A 22,041-nucleotide genomic window follows, 5' to 3' on the forward strand; every position below is an offset into this window, starting at 1 on the left:
TTTTTTCTCGTCGTCGTTGGTACTTTTCTTGCTTTCTCTGCCTCCTCTCTCTCTACCTCAGGCATCCCCAAACCTCGGCCCTCCAGATGTTTTGGACTACAATTCCCATCTTTCCTGACCACTGGTCCTGCTAGCTAGGTATCATGGGAGTTGTAGGCCAAAACATCTGGAGGGCCACAGTTTGGGGATGCCTGCTCTACCTCCCCCCCCCTTACATTCTTGGTGCCCCTGCTGTCTACTTGGACTTCTTGTTGTTTCTTGGAGGGGGGGGGCAATCTCAACTGCAGAGGGGAGGTGGGAATCTGCCAATTGGTTAGTTTAGTGGCCCGCAGGTTTTCCTTCTTTGTGTCTCAATGTCTCAGCGCCCCTCAGTGGCCTCCTCTTTGGCACGGCCACCACCGCATTCACAGCTCCCAGTGGTGGGTCCTCTTCAGGTGCCATGTTTCTCCCCTGCCCTTTCGATCTGTCGGGGTGCTTGTGGAAGGTCAGCTGGAGGCAGAAGGAAGCTCCCCTTCCTTCCTTCCTCATTGGGGCTCAGGAAGGATTCATGAGGAGGGCTAGTGTTGTGCAGCAAGGGGGTTTTTCCAGGCCCTTTTTGAGATCTGAAGATTGGTTTTGATGGGAAAGTGCGAGGTGCGTAAGGCTCAGCCACCTCCGCCTCAAGGGGAGAGGGAGAGCTGCCTGCAACGAGAGAGGGGTAGGGTGGGCAACAGGGAGGCTGGGCAAGGTGAGTGCTCAGCTCCCCATTAGGGCCAGGCAGGCATGGACAAAGCTGCACAAAATCCTTTGGAGGGTTGCAAGTGGCCCATGTACGCTGTGCAGGCCTGCTCTAGAGGCATGTTCTGCAAAATTCAGTAGTTTGCATACTCCTATAGAAAGTCTGATCGTGCTACTGTTTGGACATAATAAGTGGCATCAATTATACTTTTTGGTTATGTTCAAAATCTCAGTACAAGTACAGTAGATTATAGATCACTTCCTCCAATCCCTTGTTCTTTTTCCAATCATCTGGAATTTAACAGGACTAGGAAAGCTAATCTAAATCTAAATGCAGGAGAGGGAAAAACATTCAAGGATAGAAAGTGTTATATTATAAACTCTGGCACTTCTTTCAAATGCACAAGAGGGTTAAAAGCAATAGGGAAAGTTATTTTAAAAAAATTTAAGCAATAGGGAAAGGATTAAAATCTTTGCATGTGGTTTCTATAAGTATCACAACAGCTTTAAAACTGAAGAGGGCAAATTTGTAAGAAGAGGTATAGGAAAATAACCATTTTAACCTACTGGAAGCTGTTATTTATGTATATTGTATGGTCAGGACAGCTCATTCGCTATAGATTATTAGAAAGTGTTGAGGCAGAAGAACTCACTACAGCCTTTTGCAGGTGTGAGCCTCCTCTCTGTTGGCAGTCAGCCAGAGATGTAGCCATGAGACTCTTCAGGCCTGAGGGCAAGACCTCAAGGTAGAGTGGAGTGGGGACGTTGGTGCATTATATAAGTTGTCAAGAGAAACAACAGTCCACCCACCCCAAATTAATGAACTCTGAACAGGCATATGCCCAGAGCCCTTTGATGGTGGCATCAATGCCACAAAACATTATTATTTTTTACCTGGAACTGATCAGTTGTACATATATTCATCTCTGGTGATGCAAGTGGAGTCTGTCCTATGGAAGCTATTTTCTCTGCAGCAGATATTGGTTTCAGGGGTTCCTTTGTAGGCTCTAACATACCCTAGAAATTAAGACATCACAGAATATGCTCAAATACCACCCTTTAGGAAAAACAAAAATTAGTCAAACCCCAAAGAAACAATTATTCTTCCAATGATAATGCTGGATTCGCTTTTGTATATTCCCCTTATTGACTACTTAGCATTATTATTTAAAGTTTACTTTTATAATTCATGTTAAAGAAATGACAAAACACCACTCTTAATCTGTTTTAGGGACAAAATACTGGAGTATAGAACTTTTTGATTTTCTAACCAAATTTACTGTATTACAGAACTATTTTTATTTTATTGTAGTTCAGAACTATTAGATCTTCAAAACAAGAAAAAACACTCAGGTCCCACATAAGCACAAAAAGCCAACACACCTTGGTTCTGTTAAACCCTTCATTTCAATGTGCCTTATTTTAACTGCTGCTTTTGTGACACTGGAGTGCCGTACAATGATTTTATAAATTTGTTAGTATCAGTATCAAACTTTATTTTGGTCACAGACCAGCATAAGATAAAACAAACAGATAAACTGAACACATAAGACTTAAAACAGATAAGGGATAAAAACTAATAATTAAAAGGTGATTATACCATACATAACTTAAAAAGATAAAAAAAGGACAAACAGTTGAAAGCAACTATAAGGGAGGGAACGTAAAGGAATTTGTTACCCATTTCTGCCCAGCCACAGTCAAAGTGTGTGATATTAGTGCCTTTAAATAGAGTTTAACAAAATTAAGATCTATCTAGTATGCTAAGATATTAAGCAGCAACGAAAATACTTATTCTTTTTATGGACTATAAAACATGCTGTAGGTATTATACCAAATCTACAATTACTTCTGACAAGAAAGTTTAGATAATTCTAGGCTTTCTAAGGAAACTGCCTTAAACAGTTAAAAAACTTACCAATCCTGCTGCATACATGGGCACTATAACAGGTTGCTTCTTGTTACCTGTAAAGAGCTAAAACAAAAGAAATTTCCATCTGATTAGACTGAAACATTTTATTTGTGAAGTCCAGTTAGCCTCAAGACTCATTTTTGGGTCAGTGGTTAGCTATTTTCAAGCAGCAACTTACAATCTTTGGGTTGCAGTCAATATTATGTGAGCTGTGTTCTACTCATGACATGAGACTATCCCTTCCTCGTCAGCCCCCAGAATCCCACTCACCCCCACTCTGAAGAGTCCTGTTGGATGCAGCATTTAGTATTAATTGCTCCTTGTCATGATTTTTAGACTTATTCTCAAATTTAGAAATGATTGTTTTAGCATAACTGCTACTATATATAATTACTGCTATATAAAATTACATGGGCAATTTTAAGTCGTTTGTCATTTTTATATGTCACGCAAGAATAACAGATTTTGGGCAACTGATAGAACAAATACATTTTAATATAAACAACAACATTCTTAGAAATAATTTCACACTTATTTTGTGTACCAACAGAATGGAAGAAATTTGCGGATAACTCACGATGTTTCTTGTGTCGATTCCCAGAGAGCAGAGGAGTTTTTTGTTGCTGAGGGAGCCACCCCACTGATATTTCAATCCATATGCATCGTGGATATCCTGAAGCTTTGTCCACACATCTAGCAGTTCCCTACATAGTCAGTTATATATCAAGTGAAACAGTGAAGAGAGGGAAATGCTAGAACTCAGCAGCTTTAACCACTTCATTCCGCATCTTTAAACGATTGGCATATAACAACATCGCCATTAAACACATGCCCAAACACCAAACCTCTACGGAGATAACAGTGGTATAAGGTTCTCAGAACAATTATTTTTCTAACTTATAATTAGAAAATGATGTCCTTAGCAAACAGAATGATGTCTACTTGGAATTCAACATATTAATAAATAACATAATTGTAAGCAATAAGCCACATCCTATTTAACTACCTCATTTGCACATCACTTAAAGTACAACAAAAACCCACCAAGTAGATTATTCTGTGGCAGCAAAAGCAGTCACTAAAAATTAACCACATTGAACTACTGGTATGTTTTTTAAAGAAAACAAAATGCAAGCAGTAACTAAAAATCCATTGACGTTTGCAGCCATTAGAAGATTACTGCTGTACACCCTCAGAAAACATCACTGAAAGCTTGCATGCTTCTATGTATCTATCACATTAAAAAATGGTCCATACCTTTGTGACAAGATCTCCTCTGTCCTCCCAGGTTTATTACCCATTTCCAACAAGAGATTTAAAGGAGCAATCTCCTCTTCCATTTCAGAGACAGTTACAGGAGGAAAACAGGCTTCAAATATTCGTTCTAGACGACTTAGCAGCTTTGTCTGCATCAGAACAGACAAAACCAACTTGTTGAAAATTATGCAAATTACTGCTTTTCAAAGTCAGGGGAATATGAAATTACAAACTTTAGATATTATTTCCTAAGCAAAGATCAAACAAAGCAAGCAAGCAAGCAAGCAAATAAATAAATAAATAAATGGATAGAGCTTTGGGAAATAACTAAACTGTGGGCCTCAATTCCACTCACAAGTGCCCTCTTGCTCTCTGGTGAGGGCAACAATACAAACCCCTGTTTCTTTCTCCAGTCTGGAGGTGCAACTCATCTCTGGAATGAAGAATGAAGATCCCATTTTGGTGCTGTGAAGACACTCCTGTTGGGGTGGCAGCCCAGCACCAAAGCAATCTCTCCCTCTACATTTCAAGCTACAGAGTCGGACAAGTGAGTCCCCACACTTGGAGAAGTTCCCTGTCCCCATTTCCAACCCCCAAATCGGAGTTGAGAAGGGTTCCATCCCCTAACCTTGCACAGATATGAAATGCAAAGTCAAGGACAAGGAGACACACCGAATCCTGCCAAACACAAATTTTTGCTTAATGACTTCAGCCATTCAAGTTCTGTGGATGCTTGTGTGTTAACTACGCTTTTAATTTCCACAGAATCAACTTGCACTAAAATTAGTTTTTGAAGCTTGGACTTGTCCCCCCCCCCTAGATTGTTGTATTTGATGTTTTAATGTGTTGTAAACTGCTTTCAGATTTGTTCTATAAAATATAAAGCGGTATTGAAATAATAGAAATAAATTAATAATAATAATCTCAGCAGCCTTTGTGCTTTGCCTCTTTCCTATTTTTACTCCTGCCTTAAATTGATTTCAGGAGAGTTGTTGGCCTCAACACTTCAGTCAGATATGGGGACATACAAACATCCTTTGTTCATGAAATCACGTTATGTCTGTGGGGAGAGGTTAAAGATGAAAATGCATTAAGTTTCAAAGAGAAAATTTATATTAATATCTTTAGATGTGCTGGTAACTAACTACTTAATTGGAAATACAATGCCACAAAGTTACCCCTTTAAAAATTCCACATTATGATTTTTTATTTTGCTTTTAAGAATCCCATTTAGTTTCTGTGTCAAAGCAGCAAACTTCAAACTTGCACTGTGCAAAGGCCAGATTTTCATAGATGATCACACTGTGCATTAAATAAGCATAACAGAAAGCAATCACAAACTAACTGTTCTGCATGCTTTACACTACAGTAACTATTGGTAAAGAACAACTACCAGTATGTATGCCTGAGATAAAGCAGCTGGCATGCTCTATGAGGCACTGCATTTTGCCCAGAACATGGATGTCATACAGTCACCATGTCAACACTAACTTTCATCAGTTCTCTCAGTGACGATCACAGTTCCTATCTGCACACTACTGTCTAAAGTAATATATAAACAGCATTTCACAATGCTTGTAAACATCACGAGTCTCAGCAGCCCTTCAGTAACTTCAGTGTCCCAATCTGATATGGGATAGCCACATGAAGTTGGACTCTCAGATTTGACAGCAGTTGATCAACTGCTTTGAAAGAAGAAAAATAAAATTGGGTCACCCCTGCCCCAAAATTGGTGACCAGAACCGTTAGAGGGCTGTGATGACTCACTGATGAGTAGATATGCATCTACTCATATCCTTTGGGGGAGAAGCATGCCTGCAACCCGCTGCCATTAAGCAAGGCCAGAGCATACCAAGGCATCGTTGTCCCTTATGGTATGTTGGCGGGGGAGTGATCAACCTGACCATTCAGGGTCTACACACAGAGAACAGCTTTAGGTTGCTGAAGGGTCATGACCTGCAAGTGGGTTGCAAGTGCAAATCAGTTGCAGGTTTCAGTGCTTTTTCCCTGTCAGAATGCTCCAGTGAGGAGTATTGTCATCTTTGCTCATGCCACTGCTGCCTGCAAGCCACTTACTTTTTTAAAGGAAAGCTGGGGCAGAAAGGAGTGGTGAGGCTTTCCCCGCATGCTCAGGGTGCTGTTGCTGCCAGCCAGGCGCAGCTGGTGGCAGCAGCTTCCTTTGCCCCTTTTCTGACAGGGTTGGGGGTTTTTTTCCTCAAGCAATGTGTGCTTGTGATTGAGAACAGTATGTATGCACAATTGTTGGTGAGATGCATATTAGTGGTGCATGTGAAAGAAGGGGATGTGTATGTATGTGAGTGTGGTGGGGACAAGAGATGCACTTGGGCAGAGAAGGAGAGGTTTGTGTGATGTGTGAGGGGGGTATGTATGCACATGGGCAGAGTGGGAGACATATACTGTATGCACTTCTGTGTATGTGAGGTATATATAGAAACATATGAAAGAGGGGGGGATGTGTGTCTGTGGTCTGTATCCATATGGCAAGTGCCTGTGTGTGCTCTATTTGCATGCAAGAGTGATGTGGCCACCTTTTATATTTTCCTAGTACCGTGTTTCTCATATTATAAGACATGTCTTATATTTATTTTTTCCTCAAAAAAACACACTATGGCTTATTTTCAAGGCATGTCTTATTTTTTTCCTTCTCCTCCTGCCGCGGCTGGCATTGCTGCTGCGCCTATCACTATGTCTTATTTTCGGGGTATGTCTTATATTCCTTGAATGCTTAGAAATCCTGCTATGGCTTATTTTATGGGTATGTCTTAAAATATGAGAAACAGGGTACAAAGGAATGCTTCTTGTTAGAAAGCAGCAGAAAGAAGCGTGGGTGCCTGTATAGCAGGGGTCCCCAGACTACGGCCCGGGGGCCAGATGCGGCCCAATTGGCCTGCCAATCCGGCCCGCGACGACCCCCGCCGCCCGCCCGCTCTTACGGCGCGCAGCGCTGCAGCGCTCTTCCGGGTCGGGAAAAAAGCGCCGAAAATCCTTTGTGCGCATGCGTATGGGCCTCTCCCGACCCGGAAGAGGTCATTTCTGGTGCACCTCCGGGTCGGGGGAGGCCCATACGCATGCGCACAACGGATTTTCGGCGCTTTTTCCACCCTGGAAGCACGCCACTCCCCCGCCCGCCCAGGCGCGCACTCCCCCGTCCTCCGGCCCGCCGCGCAATCGGCGCGGTGGGAACCGGCCCAAACGCCGGTAAGTCTGGGGACCCCTGCTGTATAGAAAATCTATATTGTTTGAGCTCTACAATGAGGAACAGCAGGACATAGTTGACCTCCCATAGTAAGCATGAGGTGGGTTTGGATTTTTGCAGCAGGGGGGAAGCAGCAGCAATGACTGCTCTCTCTAATTTTGTCTTATGCCTCACCACCTTGGTTTTAACTCTTAAAAACTCCAAGTATAAAACAACACCTGTAAAATAAACACTTAATTTTTTATGTATTTTAAATTTTTATTAACTTTTTAAAAATTAAATCCCTTAAATAAAAAGTTAATCACAAATTCAATATAGAAAGGGGGATGGGGCACAGGAAGAGGGAGGATGGGGAGCAATTTTAAAACTGACTACGACATGAGGAGTTCTGGAAGCCCAAAATTTCAGGAGACAATAAAGCAATGGGTCACCATACTGAGTAAATTAGGACATGTGGGTCACTATACCAAAAAGGTTGGGAACTTCTGGCTTAATGGATACTTTGACTTGATTTACTGGCAAGCTGTATGCAGGACTTACTAAAATGTTTATGTGTGTTAAATGAACTGTAAATTGTTGGTAATTAATTATGTAGTGTTATGTTGCAGTGATACTGTATATCTTATTATGTATTGTTATTATTGTATTCCTGCATTAAGACTTTAATTTTTGTGTGAACTGTTTTTAGGACAGATTTTCTTCTGGAAAATGTGGTATAAAAATAAATTGACAATGATAAATGGGACTTATTTTATTGATTAGTACTAAATGGCCTCTTCTTCTTCTTCTTCTTCTTCTTCTTCTTCTTCTTCTTCTTCTTCTTCTTCTTCTTCTTCTTCTACTTCTTCTTCTTCTTCTGCGATCACTCGTAGCAGAGTAAGATTGTCTTCCATAAACACGATTTTAACAATACTAAATGGCATAGAACTATACCCACAGAACTCAAGTTAAGCAACAGATAAACACAAAACACTTTAACTTGTTGGAAGTTTAGATGCAACTCAGGTTTCTGAGAGCGGTTTGCATGGATTAAGACAGATAGAGCAAGGGAACACCAGCTTCACACACTATCCCTGTGTCTTTCTCTCTATGCTGACCTCCCTCTCTCTTTGAAGTTTAGACTGTATGTCTTAGGTTGCATCCTTTTTACAATTTCCAGCTGCTCCTCATATATTTTATTCTGGATCTTGAGTTGAGAGGTCTGAGAACCAGCGATGGAAACTGAGATATGAAAACTAGGAGCTAAATGGCACCTTAAACCTAGGTTATTGGTGGAACAATGGAATGCCTATGCAAGCTTTTTTATAACGAGACTACAAAGCTGAAAATGAACTGCAGCTAAAATATTATGTTGATTTTTCACATGGTCTAGTCCTTCCCCTGACCACCCCCTAGTATTCTTAAGAGGGTCTTCAGAAGGTAACTGGAAGTCGGGAGGCAGAAAAATTTCCTCCTTTCCTTCCATTCTGCAGTTTTAAACTGAAATCTTAGGCACAGTACTGCACTCAGTGCTCAGAAACTGCTCCCGCCAATGAAATTCCCTGTTACAAAATGCGTCTACAACAAAGGGAGTTTTGAATACTGATGAGAACTATTTTATACCAAAATAAAAAAATTCCTTCAGTAGCACCTTAAAGACCAACTAAGTTTATATTTTGGTATGAGCTTTCGTGTGCATGCACACTTCTTCAGATACACAGTGTATCTGAAGAAGTGTGCATGCACACGAAAGCTCATACCAAAATATAAACTTAGTTGGTCTTTAAGGTGCTACTGAAGGAATTTTTTTATTTTGCTTCGACTCAGACCAACACGGCTACCTACCTGTAACTATTTTATACCAAGTCTCAGTCTGAATACTTTTCAATGAAAGGTGTGCTCTAAGCAAAGATATTTTAACTAAAGTTTAATTTTGCAGCTACATATGAACTCTATATGCTAACATAACTGAGGTATGAAAACTTATTATAAGTTATGGGTCTTCTCTTAAAGCTCAATTAACACCTGATTATATTAGAAATGGCATTACTTTCGGCAGAACTGGAGGGGAAAAATCAGTCAAGGCCCAGCAAAAGAATTAATAAACTGGAAACTATATCACAATGCTGGAATTGATTCCTACTCTTTCTAGCATCAAAAGCTCTGAGAATTTTGTGACAGCACAGAATTTTTCTGTGTTTCTACTTCCTGGTTAGTCATAACGACGCTGGCTAAAAACATACTGTTTTGCTGACATGGGTTGCATGGGTTGAAGTGTGTGCATTTTACATAATAAAGCAAATTGTAAAAGCAAATCATAAGCATCAGTAGCAAACTTTGGTAGTTACCCGAGCTGAAGCCGGCAAGTCCTGCAACTTCCCACTACTGGTTCCATGCAAAGATGCTACAGAAACACTGTTGGGTGTATGAGTCACTGAATCTTCATCATCAAAAGTTGTGCCTGTCCTATCTGATGGCCACACATCTTTTCTGGGATGAGGTTCCACCACCTGCTCATCTTCAAAAGCAGCCCACAAGCAGCTCTCTTTTTGCTCAGCCTCAAAAGCATTCCACTCTGTAGCTTGGTTACAACCAGCAGAACTGAAGGCTGAAAACTCATCAGAGTCTGGAAACCTTTTTACCCCTAAGCCAAAGTCTCCAAACTCACTGTCATTTCCCTTTTCCAATTCTGCAAGAGGCTGAACTGTCATGCTAGAACCAGCATCATCTGTGCAACATTCCTCCTTGTTTGAAATCTCTTTTGATTGAGGAGCCCCCTTTGATGATCGTGGATGAACATCACTTTTATCTGTGAAGTCACCACATGCATTACTTCTTTTACTGGTGTCTTCAGAAGGGCTATGAAAGTGTTCTTGGCTGGCAGAAACTTGAGTAAAAGCAAGGGATCCATTGCTGACTGTGCCAAAGTCACCAAAATCATCTTCATTTAAACCACTGCATGACACATGCCCAATGTCACTTTCACCATTCTTAACTATTTCGGAAACATATCCGTTCTCTTCTGTAGGATGAGAGCCAAGACTTTGAACTCCACCTACATTAAGGCTTAATGTATCTGCATTATCATTGGTCCTTAAAAAGGTATGTTCTTTACTATTTCCAGTGTCACACTCCTCTCTTCCTCCAATACTTTCAGTTGTGCCTACTGAATTCACAGTTGTGTGTATGGAAGAAATAAAGGCATTATGTTCGAGTGATGTGCAGTCCTCTTTAGCCTTGAAGTCTTCACTGAGCGCTAAATTAATTTTTGAAATGCAAATCTGTCCATATTCACAGCTTCTCTCTGAAGTTGCTTCCTTCATAGATTCCCCCTCACCGTTTATAATATTGCTTTCCTGTACACAAAGCGCTTCTCTTTCACTAGAATTTGTGCATATTTTATTTCCTGTTTCGTCAACCAGGCTCGTTTGCTTATTTGAGAACGTGGCAAAGTCTGCAAATTCCTCTGCTGTGATGGGTATAGACTCCAAACTTAATTCAGAGCTATTAGTGCTAATTATTTTTAATCCCTTTGAGTCACTGATACCATCTGTATCTTCAGCTTCCTGAGAATTTGCCGTGTCCAGTGCTGCAAACCCATTTGTTAGAACTTCTGGACATGGCTGTTTCTCACCATTACAGCTGTCTACTTGGTGGTCCTGACTTGGAACTTTCTTATCAGTCCTAATAATTTCAGAGTATGATGACTCTAATTTTCCAGTTCTCTTAACTTCTTCCGCATAAATATCATCAAGTGATGTACTCAAACTTCTACACTCACATTTTTCTTTGTTACTATCAAGAGGAAACTCTTTAACAGTGGTAAAAGCTATAATACCATCTACACTGCCTGAGTAATCAGAGTTACATGAAGGTTTATGTTCTTCCTTTGAACTGGAGTAATCTGATGCAAAGTCAAAGGCTCCAGTACTTCCAGCATCGGAAAACCCACCAAAATCACCAAACTCATCTTCATCCTCCTCCTCTGCTCCATTATCTAGTGGTGGTGGTGATGAAGAATACATTCGGATGATATCTGGTTCCATGGTTCAGTCTTTTATGAAGGTTACTTTGCACCTACAAGAAAAAAGAGTAAGTTACTTCAACATACTGAGTTCAAAATGCTGTCAACTATAACGTAAGAGAAACCTGGAAACAATTTACTATATTTTACGATATACAGTAAAACACTTCACTTTAACTGTTCATCTTAACATCCAATCTGAAGATGCTATCAAAAGAACATGCCTCTACCCCAAATTTCCTATTGATGAACCACAAATTCCTTTGGTATGAGACTTGCCCTAACTACATGGAACATAATTTATCAATTCACTGATAAGCCACCTACAATAGCTTTCATTCAATTATTTTATTTATAATATTCAAAGTCTTATGATATTACAAGTGGGTCAGACTGCTGCAGTATATTCCTGGTGTGTGCTACCTCAATCCATGGCTGAGAGGGTTGGGGGGAAATGTAAGTTACCAACAAAGACACACTTCATGTGCCAAATGTTTGAAGACTAAAAATTGCAACCGTTCTGCATGCAAGTTAATGGCACTTGCAGCTTCTGCATACAACTAACTGAGTGCTTGTTTTGATCTGGGATGAAGCCTAAGGGGACAATTTAAGTAGACTGATCTTTGCTGCAACCCAAGAGATAAGAGGTATTTTTGGTAGCCGCCTCACATCTGACCAGCAGTATTACAGTGGACTACTACTGATCGCCGAAGAATGAATTATGGTGCTGGAGGAGACTCTTGAGAGTCCCATGGACTGCAAGAAGATCAAACCCATCCATTCTTAAGGAAATCAGCCCTGAATGCTCACTGGAAGGACAGATCCTGAAGCTGAGGCTCCAATACTTTGGCCACCTCATGAGAAGAGAAGACTCCCTGGAAAAGACCCTGATGTTGGGAAAGATTGAGGGCACAAGGAGAAGAGGACAACAGAGGACGAGGTGGTTGGACAGTGTTCTTGAAGCTAACATGAGTTTGACCAAACTGTGGGAGGCAGTGGAAGACAGGAGTGCCTGGCGTGCTCTGTTCCATAGGGTCACAAAGAGTCGGACACGACTAAACGAATAAACAACAACATGCATACATACATACACATATTAGCAATTTTCAACGCAATGGGCATTGCATCTGAAACTTAGTCTGGAGAAGTCTGTTGGGAACAGATTAAGTCAGTTGTATGACGTTTATTCAATCAGTCTGTGAAACCAGACTGTTAGGTAAACAAAACAATTCCATGAGAATTAATGAGTTGTGTTGATAAGACTTGCTTCCTTCCCCCTCCCCTTCAGCCTCTTTGTCAACCTGCCTGACATGTGCATAACACCTGGGAAGCTCAGTCAATAGAGCCTCAGACTCTTAATTTCAAGGTTGTGGGTTCGTTGGGCAAAAGGTTCCTGCATTGCAAGGGTTGGACTAGACGGCCCTCGTGGTCCCGTCCAACTCTACAGTTCTCTGATTTTAAGTACACATTTGTACAAGCTATTATCTCTCAGTACAGCCCTCCATCATGCAATATGGATATAACAATCAAGTGTAGTGCAAGTTGTTATATACTAATATCTCAGCCCAACCTGCAACGACTGCAAAAATTAAAGCTACAACAGCTCCAAAGTGTTATCCACTATTAGCTTCAGTTCAACCTTTACTGTGTAAAGATAATATATTTGCACTCAGTGAAGTTCATAGTTTTGCCACTACCTTCCTTGTACACATGGGTGGTAGTGCTTTGCCTATAATGGCAGGCATGCTCCTGCTGAAGCTGGAAAAAGTCAAGATACATGGAACAGAAGCACAGATTGTTTTTACTACCGGTATTGCTGGAGCACACATGGCTCATCCTGTATAATAAAGTCCCTGTGTCTCTGCGTCTAGTCCCTGTGTCCGCGCTACTGCGCACGTGCCCCACGGACACAGGGACTGGAAGCACACACACACACACACACACTCCCCCACCCCACCCCTCTGCCTACCATTTCCCTTGCGGTCCTCAGGCAGTGGCGGCGGACAAGGAGGGGGCTCGAGCCCAGGGGGAGGGCAGGAAGGAAAGAGGGCCCTGCCTTCCCCCCTCCCCTGCCTAGGCATGGACCGCGGCGGAGGTGGAGCAGCGACAGAGGAACCCGTGAGAGGAGCGGCGGGGCTGCGGCCTTCCCTCCCTCTCTGCGCTCGGCCGCGGGGCACGACAAGTTTGTTTACTTGCGTTCCTGGCGCGCCCCGTGGCCTAGCGCAGAGCGCCCGTTTACTTAATGGGCTGAATGACACTAGTACAGAAATAATGTTGAAGTACATGGTGTTAAAAATGAGAATTTTTTAAGAAAGTAAACAAGGCTGCCATATTGTTTTTCCCTAACCTGTTAAAGCAGAAGTTACTTAATTTATATATTACTAGCTGGCCTGCCACGCGTTGCCGTGGCTAATCCCTGTGACTGCCACCGCCCTATGTCGATCCATGATGTATCCCGCCCCCTCCTCCCCCCGGCTTATCCCTGTGATTCCCCCCTCCTCCCCCCACCCCGGCGTATCCCTGTGGTTCCCCCCTCCCTGTCCCGACCTATGACGTATCACATCCCCTTCTCCCCCCATCCCCGTCATATCCCTATGACTGATCCCATCATGTCCTGACCTATCCCGTCCCCTTCTCCCCCCAACCCCCACCGGGGCGAGTCAGTATCTCTATTCTGCCTAGTCTGTAAAGGCTTCGGCCTAGTATGTAAACAGCAGCTGAGGTGCTGTTGAGAGGTAAGGTTCTATAGGTGTAGTACCAGTGTAGCCGCCGCTAGAGGGAACTGGTTTACAACCTGGTTCTTTTCCCAGCATGCACTTTCGGCTGAGTGGTGTGTTCTGGAACACGTTGTTTTTTGGGTTTTATATGGTGCAGGTGTGGCATCTGTCTTAGGTAACTTTCTAAGGTCCTTCGGACATTCGCTTTAGACGTTGTGTTCAAATTTGAACGCAATCGGTGAAGCGGTTTCGGAGAAAAGTGGATAATAACCCACATACGCAGTTTACATTTATATATATATAGATACACATATCTGTTTCCTAACATTCCATTCTCCTCTCCCAGGTTCTTGTCACTGACTGTGTTTGCAAGTTAACAATAAGCCAGACCTTCTGGAGGATACCACAGCTGAAGCCCTTCCTTAGAAGTGTGCACTGACAACAATAGATCTGTGGTGTTAGTTTTTACTATGAAGCCTAAAAAGTTTAGACCCTACATATAAACAAAAACAACTCATTCCCCATGTTCTTCTTACTTAATAATGTTACTATAACAACAGTAGAAAATCATTGGTATACCTCATTCAGATAATGAAAACATGTAGCGCGTGTTCTCTCTTCTGCCAATTATGACAATTTGTGCAATATGTTGTCTGTACAAAGGATTTCTAGTGAGTATGCACCACATTTCATTTCAAAGCATTTTATATACTTTCAATACTGGAGCCAATCCCTTGACAAATAAAATGTATACAAAGGACAAATAAAAACTGTTTAAAATTCAAACCACCCTACCCAGTTCTCCAAGTCACAATGACCCAGACTCCTGAAAGTTATAATTTTATGTTCTCTTCAGAAATGCTTTGCAACACTAGAGCTCTCTTGGAATTGACTGAATTATGCTATTTAAACATGGCTAACTTGAATCTCTAGCCCCAAATGTATTAATGTGAATCAAAGCTTCTTATTATTAACTAGCTGACCCTCCCGTGTGTTGCTGTGGGTTATCCCTGTGGCTGCCCCCACCCTGTGACGATCCATGATGTGTAGCTGTGCCTGACTCAGGGTCATAGCTGTCAAGTTCTCCCTTTTTAAAAGGGAAATTCTCTTATGAATAGGCTTCCTCGGGAGAAAAGGGAAAAACAATGTTTTATCCTGCTTACAAATTTCTCTTCCTACGATACCTACGGTAATAGAAAGGCTTCTGTTTTTTTAGTAAATGTATATTTCAACATTTTTTAAAGTTCATTATATATCATTTCCCAAAACGCCTTTACTTTCTTACAAACCCACCACATATGATAAAAGGTACCGTACCTTCTTTTTCTTTACATTTCCAACATTGATTACCGTATTTGTTCTATATTGATTATTTGCTAATTTCACTGGCGTTATATACCATCTGTACATCATTTTCATTACATTTTCTTTAAGAGAACTCAGGCCGTAAAATTTATTCCCTCTTTCCATAATCTTACCCAATCTTCTAACTGTATATTATAATAAATATCTTTTGACCAATGAATCATAACAGATTAAACTTCTTCATCTTTTACATGCCATTCCAGAAGTAGCTTATACATCTTTGACAATATTTTTAATTTTTTTAATTCCTCATATGGTCTTAATTTTCACTGGTTATCTCTTTCAATCAGCAAATCACCATAAGTGGCCCAGTTTTTCCCCCATATTTAACTTTTTTACAGTTGTAGCCTAGCCTCTAACGGGGACACCCACCATGGTGTTTTGCATTCTAATAAATTCTTATATCTATTCCACACCTCATATAGTGATTTTCGAATTATGTGGTTCAGAATTGGACTAGACTTGTAGCATACATGTAGCCTGCTTATATGACCCACTTGAATCAACAGGTCAGTTTATAAATTTCATTTGCTTACTATATTTTTATATTCTGCTTATAAAGTACAGTACTGGGAGCTTCCAGGTTCAGAACCTTAGTGTACGAGCAGCGAGCTTCCACTCTGGAAGCTCACACTCTCAAAGACACAGAATCATAGGTTTGTAGAGTTGGAAAGGACAAGGGTCTTCTGGTCCAGCCCCCTGCCGGGCAAGGATCTTTTGCCCAACATGGGGCTTGAAACCACAACCCAATGAGGACCTGTTCAGACTACTATGGAAACATCAATTTGAGCACAACTACATCTTCAGTGTTTTTAAAGAAAATATATTAAATGTTTCTACTTTGGGGAAGGGTGGGGAGTTAGAATAGGAGAGGCAGCTGTCGCTATGGTTTAAGGGTTGAACTAAACCAGGTTTCTGGCAGCTTCACATTTTTCTTCTTAATGAAAGGTAATGGAATTTGTCCTTGACTATTCAACCTCTAAATTGTTGCTTGGGTATATTTATTTATTTAGCCATTTCACATTAAAACTGCACATAAATACCAGAAACAATCCTTATCTCTCTAAAGCATTAAATGTTTTTCTTCTGGACAGCTCTCATTTCTTCACTCTCAATAATAAATGGAAATAGCTACTGCAAGGAAATTTCACTGTGCAAATCCATTCAGAACAGCTCAAATGCATATAACACAAAGGTATCCTTGATTTAAAAGTCACTTTCCAAATGTAGTAATACAAATTACTTCTTGATTTGAACATTAATTTGCTTTAATTCCCTATACCAGATAAACATTATATTTCACAACTATTTCAGAAAAACTTAAATAGAAATATTTTGCTGTCCTCATCTCCTAGTATTTTTGCATAAAATAGTGGGCCACAATCAAGATCATGAGAGCACAGTCCCCTGTGTTAGAAACTCAGGTATATAAGCTAGGCACATAATGGCACCTTGAATCTAGGTTGTGGTCACCACAACAGAATGTCTATTCGCCAGGAATAAATACAGTAACTCTTGGGGTCCCTTCCAACATTACAATTCTATGTTCTATGACCTCAACCTTTGACTACACAGTAGCTTGCTCTTACAATCACTTGTCCCTGTATGCAGGGAGAAACACACACAGTGGAAATGGAAATGGTATTAACTATCGAGTAAAGCAGAGGTTTTTGAACTGCGATCGCCAACCGGGTACCCAGAAATCTCCAATGTCACAACTGGACTCGTGCGAGTAGTAAAACACACCTGGCACATGGCTAATTTCAAACACTGTTAGCCCCCTCCCCTTTCTAAATCTACTATGGAGGTCTGTCAACCCTCCAAAGCAACTGATGGGATACAAGGAGCTGAAGAGGTAGTGAGAAAGTACAGAAGAAGGGAAGTATGCTCAATATTAAACATTAATTATTTCAGTATAGGTATATTAAAATTGCAAGTCTTATCAGTAACCTAATATAAAATCTGATATTCTTAAAAGTTATCTTTTGTAAAGTTTCATTCACTAGTTTTCAGATGAGCTTTACATAATTTATTCACTTGCATTACCTCTCTAGCGGAAACATAGTCAACCAAAGTCAAAGTTCAGTACTTATCAATTGTATCCATGCAACTACACCTCAATCACAGACAGGTATGCATCTGAGTTTCTTGCAGCTATTTCCTATATAGTAGCACTTCTTGCAGCTATTTCCTATATAGTAGCACTTCTAAACAGCTTTAAGCAGAAGCATATTGGCATCAGAAATTGTGGCATAAGAAATAGATTGAAGGGGGTCCTAGTGTGTATAAACGTTTGCTGTGAGCTCAGATCCAAAATCACAGGTCCAACAGAACTGATTATCCTTACACTACCCATTAGACAAAATCCTATTATTATTATTATTACTATTCCCAGAGATTTCAGGGCGGTTCACTTTGGTCTTTTCCAACAACAACCATTCTCACCAGTCCTCCAGGTGATTTTCATACAAACGCATAAGAAAAATATCTCGGGTATTCCCACACCCCAAAAACCTTTAGGGGGGAGGGGAAATAGAGAAGGGGGAGAAGCAAGGTTTGCTGAAGGATCAAGAGGTGAGAAATTTGAGTTTTGGCCCTTCCAATGGCTAATCTTCTCAACATAATTTGGCAAAAAAGGCATACATTAGTAAATATGGTACTTCATGTTGATTAAAAGAGTTTTCTTTGACAGACATCAAGCCATAAAATTTACTTCTCAATTTACTAAGTTGTAGATTTATGAGTGATATACAATACAAAGAAACAAGTCATGCTGTTCTTAACTTAGACAGCATAAGCTTACCTCATCTATAATGTATCACTAGATTCTATCTAAACCATCACTGTATAAAACTCAAAGTGTTGAAATCATTACACGTCCTCCAGTCACTTGTAATGGAAACGTGAACACAGGATATTACATTTCTTTAGCGGTTGTCTGCTTCATTCAACAACGCTCCATTTAAAGTGGAACATCTTGTGGAATTATAGCCACACAAACTCCATCCAGGCAGAGCCCATGGCAATATGCAACTGGCAGGAATCAGTAGCCAATTTTGCTTTTATGATAATTATTCCCCCCAAGTAACTGCTCACCAAGATGTTGTTATGGTCCCCAACTTGGATGGCTTTAAGAGGTGATTAGACACATTTTTGGAATACAAGGCCATCAATACTATAAGAATGACTATGACTTATCTCCACTGTCAGAGGCAATATGCCATTCAGTACTAGATGATGGGAATCACAAGTTGGGACAGTGCTTTATGCTCACATCCTGCTTGTTCCACAGGTACCTGATTGGGCACTATGGTAACAGGATGCTAAAGCTGATGGACCTGTTGGCCTGATCTAGAAGGGCTCTTTGTAGTATCAGAAAGGCTGGAATGGAAAAACTAAATTCAGCCTATATCTGCCTATAGCATGAAAGAGAAGGAATAGCTTAGAATTTTGTAGGCTTTCTCCCTTCTCTAATGTTCCCTTTCCAATGCCTGTTCAGCATTGGGAACTGAAAACAGTGCAGAGTGTTCACTACCTTTTGAATAAGAACCAGTGTAGTCCAGAGTGCAGTAGTCCACTATGTCTGGATGGTGGGCCAAGCCATAAGGGCCAAATGGTCCCCTGTGGAAACTTTCTTCTTGGAAAACTGAGTTTCACATCATATGGGCATGTGCTTAACTGCAAATGCTTAATATTTACTTAAGCACAAGAAAATTAAATGCCACTTGAGCCATCAGAGAAGTATCCAAGAACAAATTGTACCGGTAAGCACTATCTCAGGTAATGTGAAACAATTATGGGGAATATTTATCTTGATTCTTACTGTATCTATTTTTATTCTATGTTTTCAAAAAATGGTTTTAATGCTTATATTGATAAAATTACAGTATTCTGCGGTATTCTGTTAGTATATGGACTGTGAGCTATCTTGAAAGGACAGTTGCCCTGAAAAGCATTTAAAATAAAAATCTTTAAAATAAATACATTTGTGGAAATTGATCCCAATAAGAGAGTTTGTGTGTGTTCAAAAGCTTCTCCTTTCTCTTTAAAACAAAACCCTACAGTATTACAACAGTGAACAGTACAGCTTAAACACACTATAAAGTAGGCTGTTATATAAACAAATAGAAATAGGCATTACATTAAAGCAAACAGCCACCTAGGGCAAAGTCACATAAGTGTTATGTCAGCCTCACGGCCCAATGGCATACAAAGTGCTCTGGAGTGTCCTTACCTATTTTAAATATTAAAGCCTTCTTACACATTATTCATGGTGGAACTTTTCTATTGTTGACCAGGAAGAATTCATGTCACTTTCAAATGCCTCTAAATTAGAGATTAGTTTTGTCATATTAAAAAAGTTAGTCATAATTTGGTTGTTAAACCTACACTATGGCAATATTTATTACATTCTCCATACTCCATCTTTGGTTACAAACTAAGGTTTTAGAACAAACAATTCAGTATAAATAACGCCTGATCTCTTACAGCAAGTTCACATGTGAATTACCTGTATTTCTGCCACAGTAACAAAAGTATTTGTGTTTCTCTCTCTCTCTCCTCACCTCTCCTCTTGTGTGTGTGTGAGATCGATAGAAATAGCATGTTTTTTTAAAAAACAAAAACTCAGGGTGGTGAGAAAAGAACCTAAACCAGCTTTCCAAAACCCCAACAATGAATTATTGTTGTCAAACAAAATCTTAAGTGTACTTCACAGGAAATTTGATCGTTAGACAGCCATGTTGTTCTCTACCAAGAGACACAAACTATTTTCCTTTGTTTTCAGGGGCCAGAAATATTAAAATGTCATGTTTAAGCCCTTAAATCAAAATCATAAGGAACAATGGGACTGAGGTAAAATATAAATGTCATTTAATGACTGGAGTAAGATATAAAGCCATTCAAACCTAACAGTTGTGTACTTTAAAAACAATACTACCCTGAAACTGGAACACCCAGAGTCATTATAGTTTTATAACATTCCATTATGCTCTTCAGGGCTCATTATCACAAAAGCCAATAAGAAGCACCATATTGAAATGAAGTTCTTCAAATCACAACGTAAAATGGGGCTGACACAGAACTCAAGTTATCTGGACTAGGAGTCTCAAGAGTGGTAACAATATCCTTGTGTTTCTTTCCCCTAACTTTGCAGAGGAATGGAGGAGGGGGAAGAGAAATGGTCCCTCACTGAGGGGAAAAGGAAAGTGTTTCATTATCTTACCTCCTCTTTCTCCCACCCACCTTCTCTCACATTTTTAACTTTGCGGGGGGGGGGGGGTAGTGTGTGTGTGTCCAAGCAACTGAGAGAAAAAGTAAGTGTTTAAATGCCTTACCTCTTCTTTCTTAGCCACACAGCCCCGCCGCTCTCCTCTCATGTTTTCCCCAAGCCACACGTCATAGGACACAATCCCCACAGAGGCGAGAAGTTACAAAGTTCTCCCCAACTCCCCACCCCGCGCAGACGCTTCCTTTTCATGGCGACCGGCCCCTTTATTTTAATAGGACGGGAGGGGGCCCGTTTCCATGGAGAAGCTTGCCTGGTAAATAAAGCGCGGGGGGGGAGGGTGAAGGAGAGAGAGAGAGAGCGAGAGAAGAGACCAGAGAAACGAGGAGGGAAGAGGGCGCTTCCGGCCCCTCAGAAAGTGTGGGGGTGCTCGGCAGACGCCGCCGGAGTGGGAGGCTCCGCCTTACCTTTCCGGCCGCCAAGCCCCGGAGTGACCCGAGAGTGGCAACGGCGGCAGCGGCGGCGGCATTTCTTACCTCAGGCCTCCTGCAGGGGCAGCTGGGCAGGGCATGGCCAGGCCAGACGGGGCTAGGAGGGTTACTCGGGGCCTCCCGCGGCAACCGCCATCAGGGCGAATCCATCTGGAACCCCCGCTCTCCGCCGACCCGCGCTCTCCTCTGTCTCCTTCACTCCAGAGAGATGTCCCCCCCACTCCAAAAGCGCCTTGGTCCAGCCCAACTCCCACTTAGTCCATTGTCTCCCAGCATGCAGCGCGACAGAAACGTCCCTAGGTTCTTTGGCCGGCGTCTGCTGCTGCTGCTGCGGCTGCTACGGCCGCCACGGTCAGAACCAGCCACATCCTCTTTCTCGCGTCACTTCCGGCGGCGGGTTAGGATCTCCGCCTGACGCGCTCTTCTCTACGCCTTTCCGGTACACATTTCAAAGTCCAGCGCTTTTACCGTCAGATGGTCAAAGGGCACTGACATGGTCAATGGCGGCTTCCGTTTGTTGTTGTTGTTGATTAAATTTGTTGTACCGCCCTTCATCCGTAGATCCCGGGCGTTTCACAATATAAAAATACAAGATAACAGACCCAAAATACACAATAAGAAGAGCAAACTGATAACACCGGTCCCAACACACCCTTGTTTGTTATAATTCTATGTTCATTATGAATTCGCCCTTTCTGGTATATCATGTGATAATGCTGATCACTTTTCTATCTCTTTGTGCCATGTCCAATTTGGCAGGCCTGTTTGATCTTGACTTAGGGCAACCTTTTCCAGCCGTGGACCCGTCCACTGTCCCTCAGACCATGTGGTCGGCCGGACTATATTGGGGGGGGGGGATGAACGAATTCCTATGCATGAAATTAAAGACCATGTTCAGAGTTGGTTACATTACAGACAATTAAATGATATGTATAAGGAAGACAACAAAAATTGGTTTTGTTATACAATTTCTAGATTGCAAAAGGAGGTTATAGAATAAGACATAAAGCTATTGAAGAAAGCATATAGTATTCTGCTAGAATGGGAAACGAAATATTAGGACGTTAAATCGGTCATGATTAAATGGGCACACGATATAGGACATAATATACGATTTGAGGACTGGGGAAAACTG

General features: G+C 41.3%; 1 protein-coding gene across 2 annotated transcripts in view; it reads right to left on the reverse strand.

Annotated features, from left to right (window-relative positions):
• Positions 1-21,290, reverse strand: part of AFTPH (aftiphilin) — a 47,152-nt gene extending 25,862 nt beyond the window's left edge. For both annotated transcript variants that reach the window (XM_035110253.2, XM_035110252.2), the window contains exons 1-6: positions 20,952-21,290; positions 9,431-11,159; positions 3,887-4,035; positions 3,207-3,333; positions 2,636-2,692; positions 1,612-1,734 (exon numbers count right to left, since the gene is read on the reverse strand). In XM_035110253.2, coding sequence (XP_034966144.1) covers positions 1,612-1,734; positions 2,636-2,692; positions 3,207-3,333; positions 3,887-4,035; positions 9,431-11,128 — 2,154 coding nt within the window. In that variant the 5' untranslated portion in view covers positions 11,129-11,159; positions 20,952-21,290. The remainder of the gene's footprint in view (positions 1-1,611; positions 1,735-2,635; positions 2,693-3,206; positions 3,334-3,886; positions 4,036-9,430; positions 11,160-20,951) is intronic.
• Between the last annotated feature and the right edge of the window lie 751 nt (positions 21,291-22,041).

The sequence above is a fragment of the Zootoca vivipara genome, chromosome 3 (genome assembly GCF_963506605.1).
Source record: "Zootoca vivipara chromosome 3, rZooViv1.1, whole genome shotgun sequence".
NCBI lineage: Eukaryota > Metazoa > Chordata > Lepidosauria > Squamata > Lacertidae > Zootoca > Zootoca vivipara.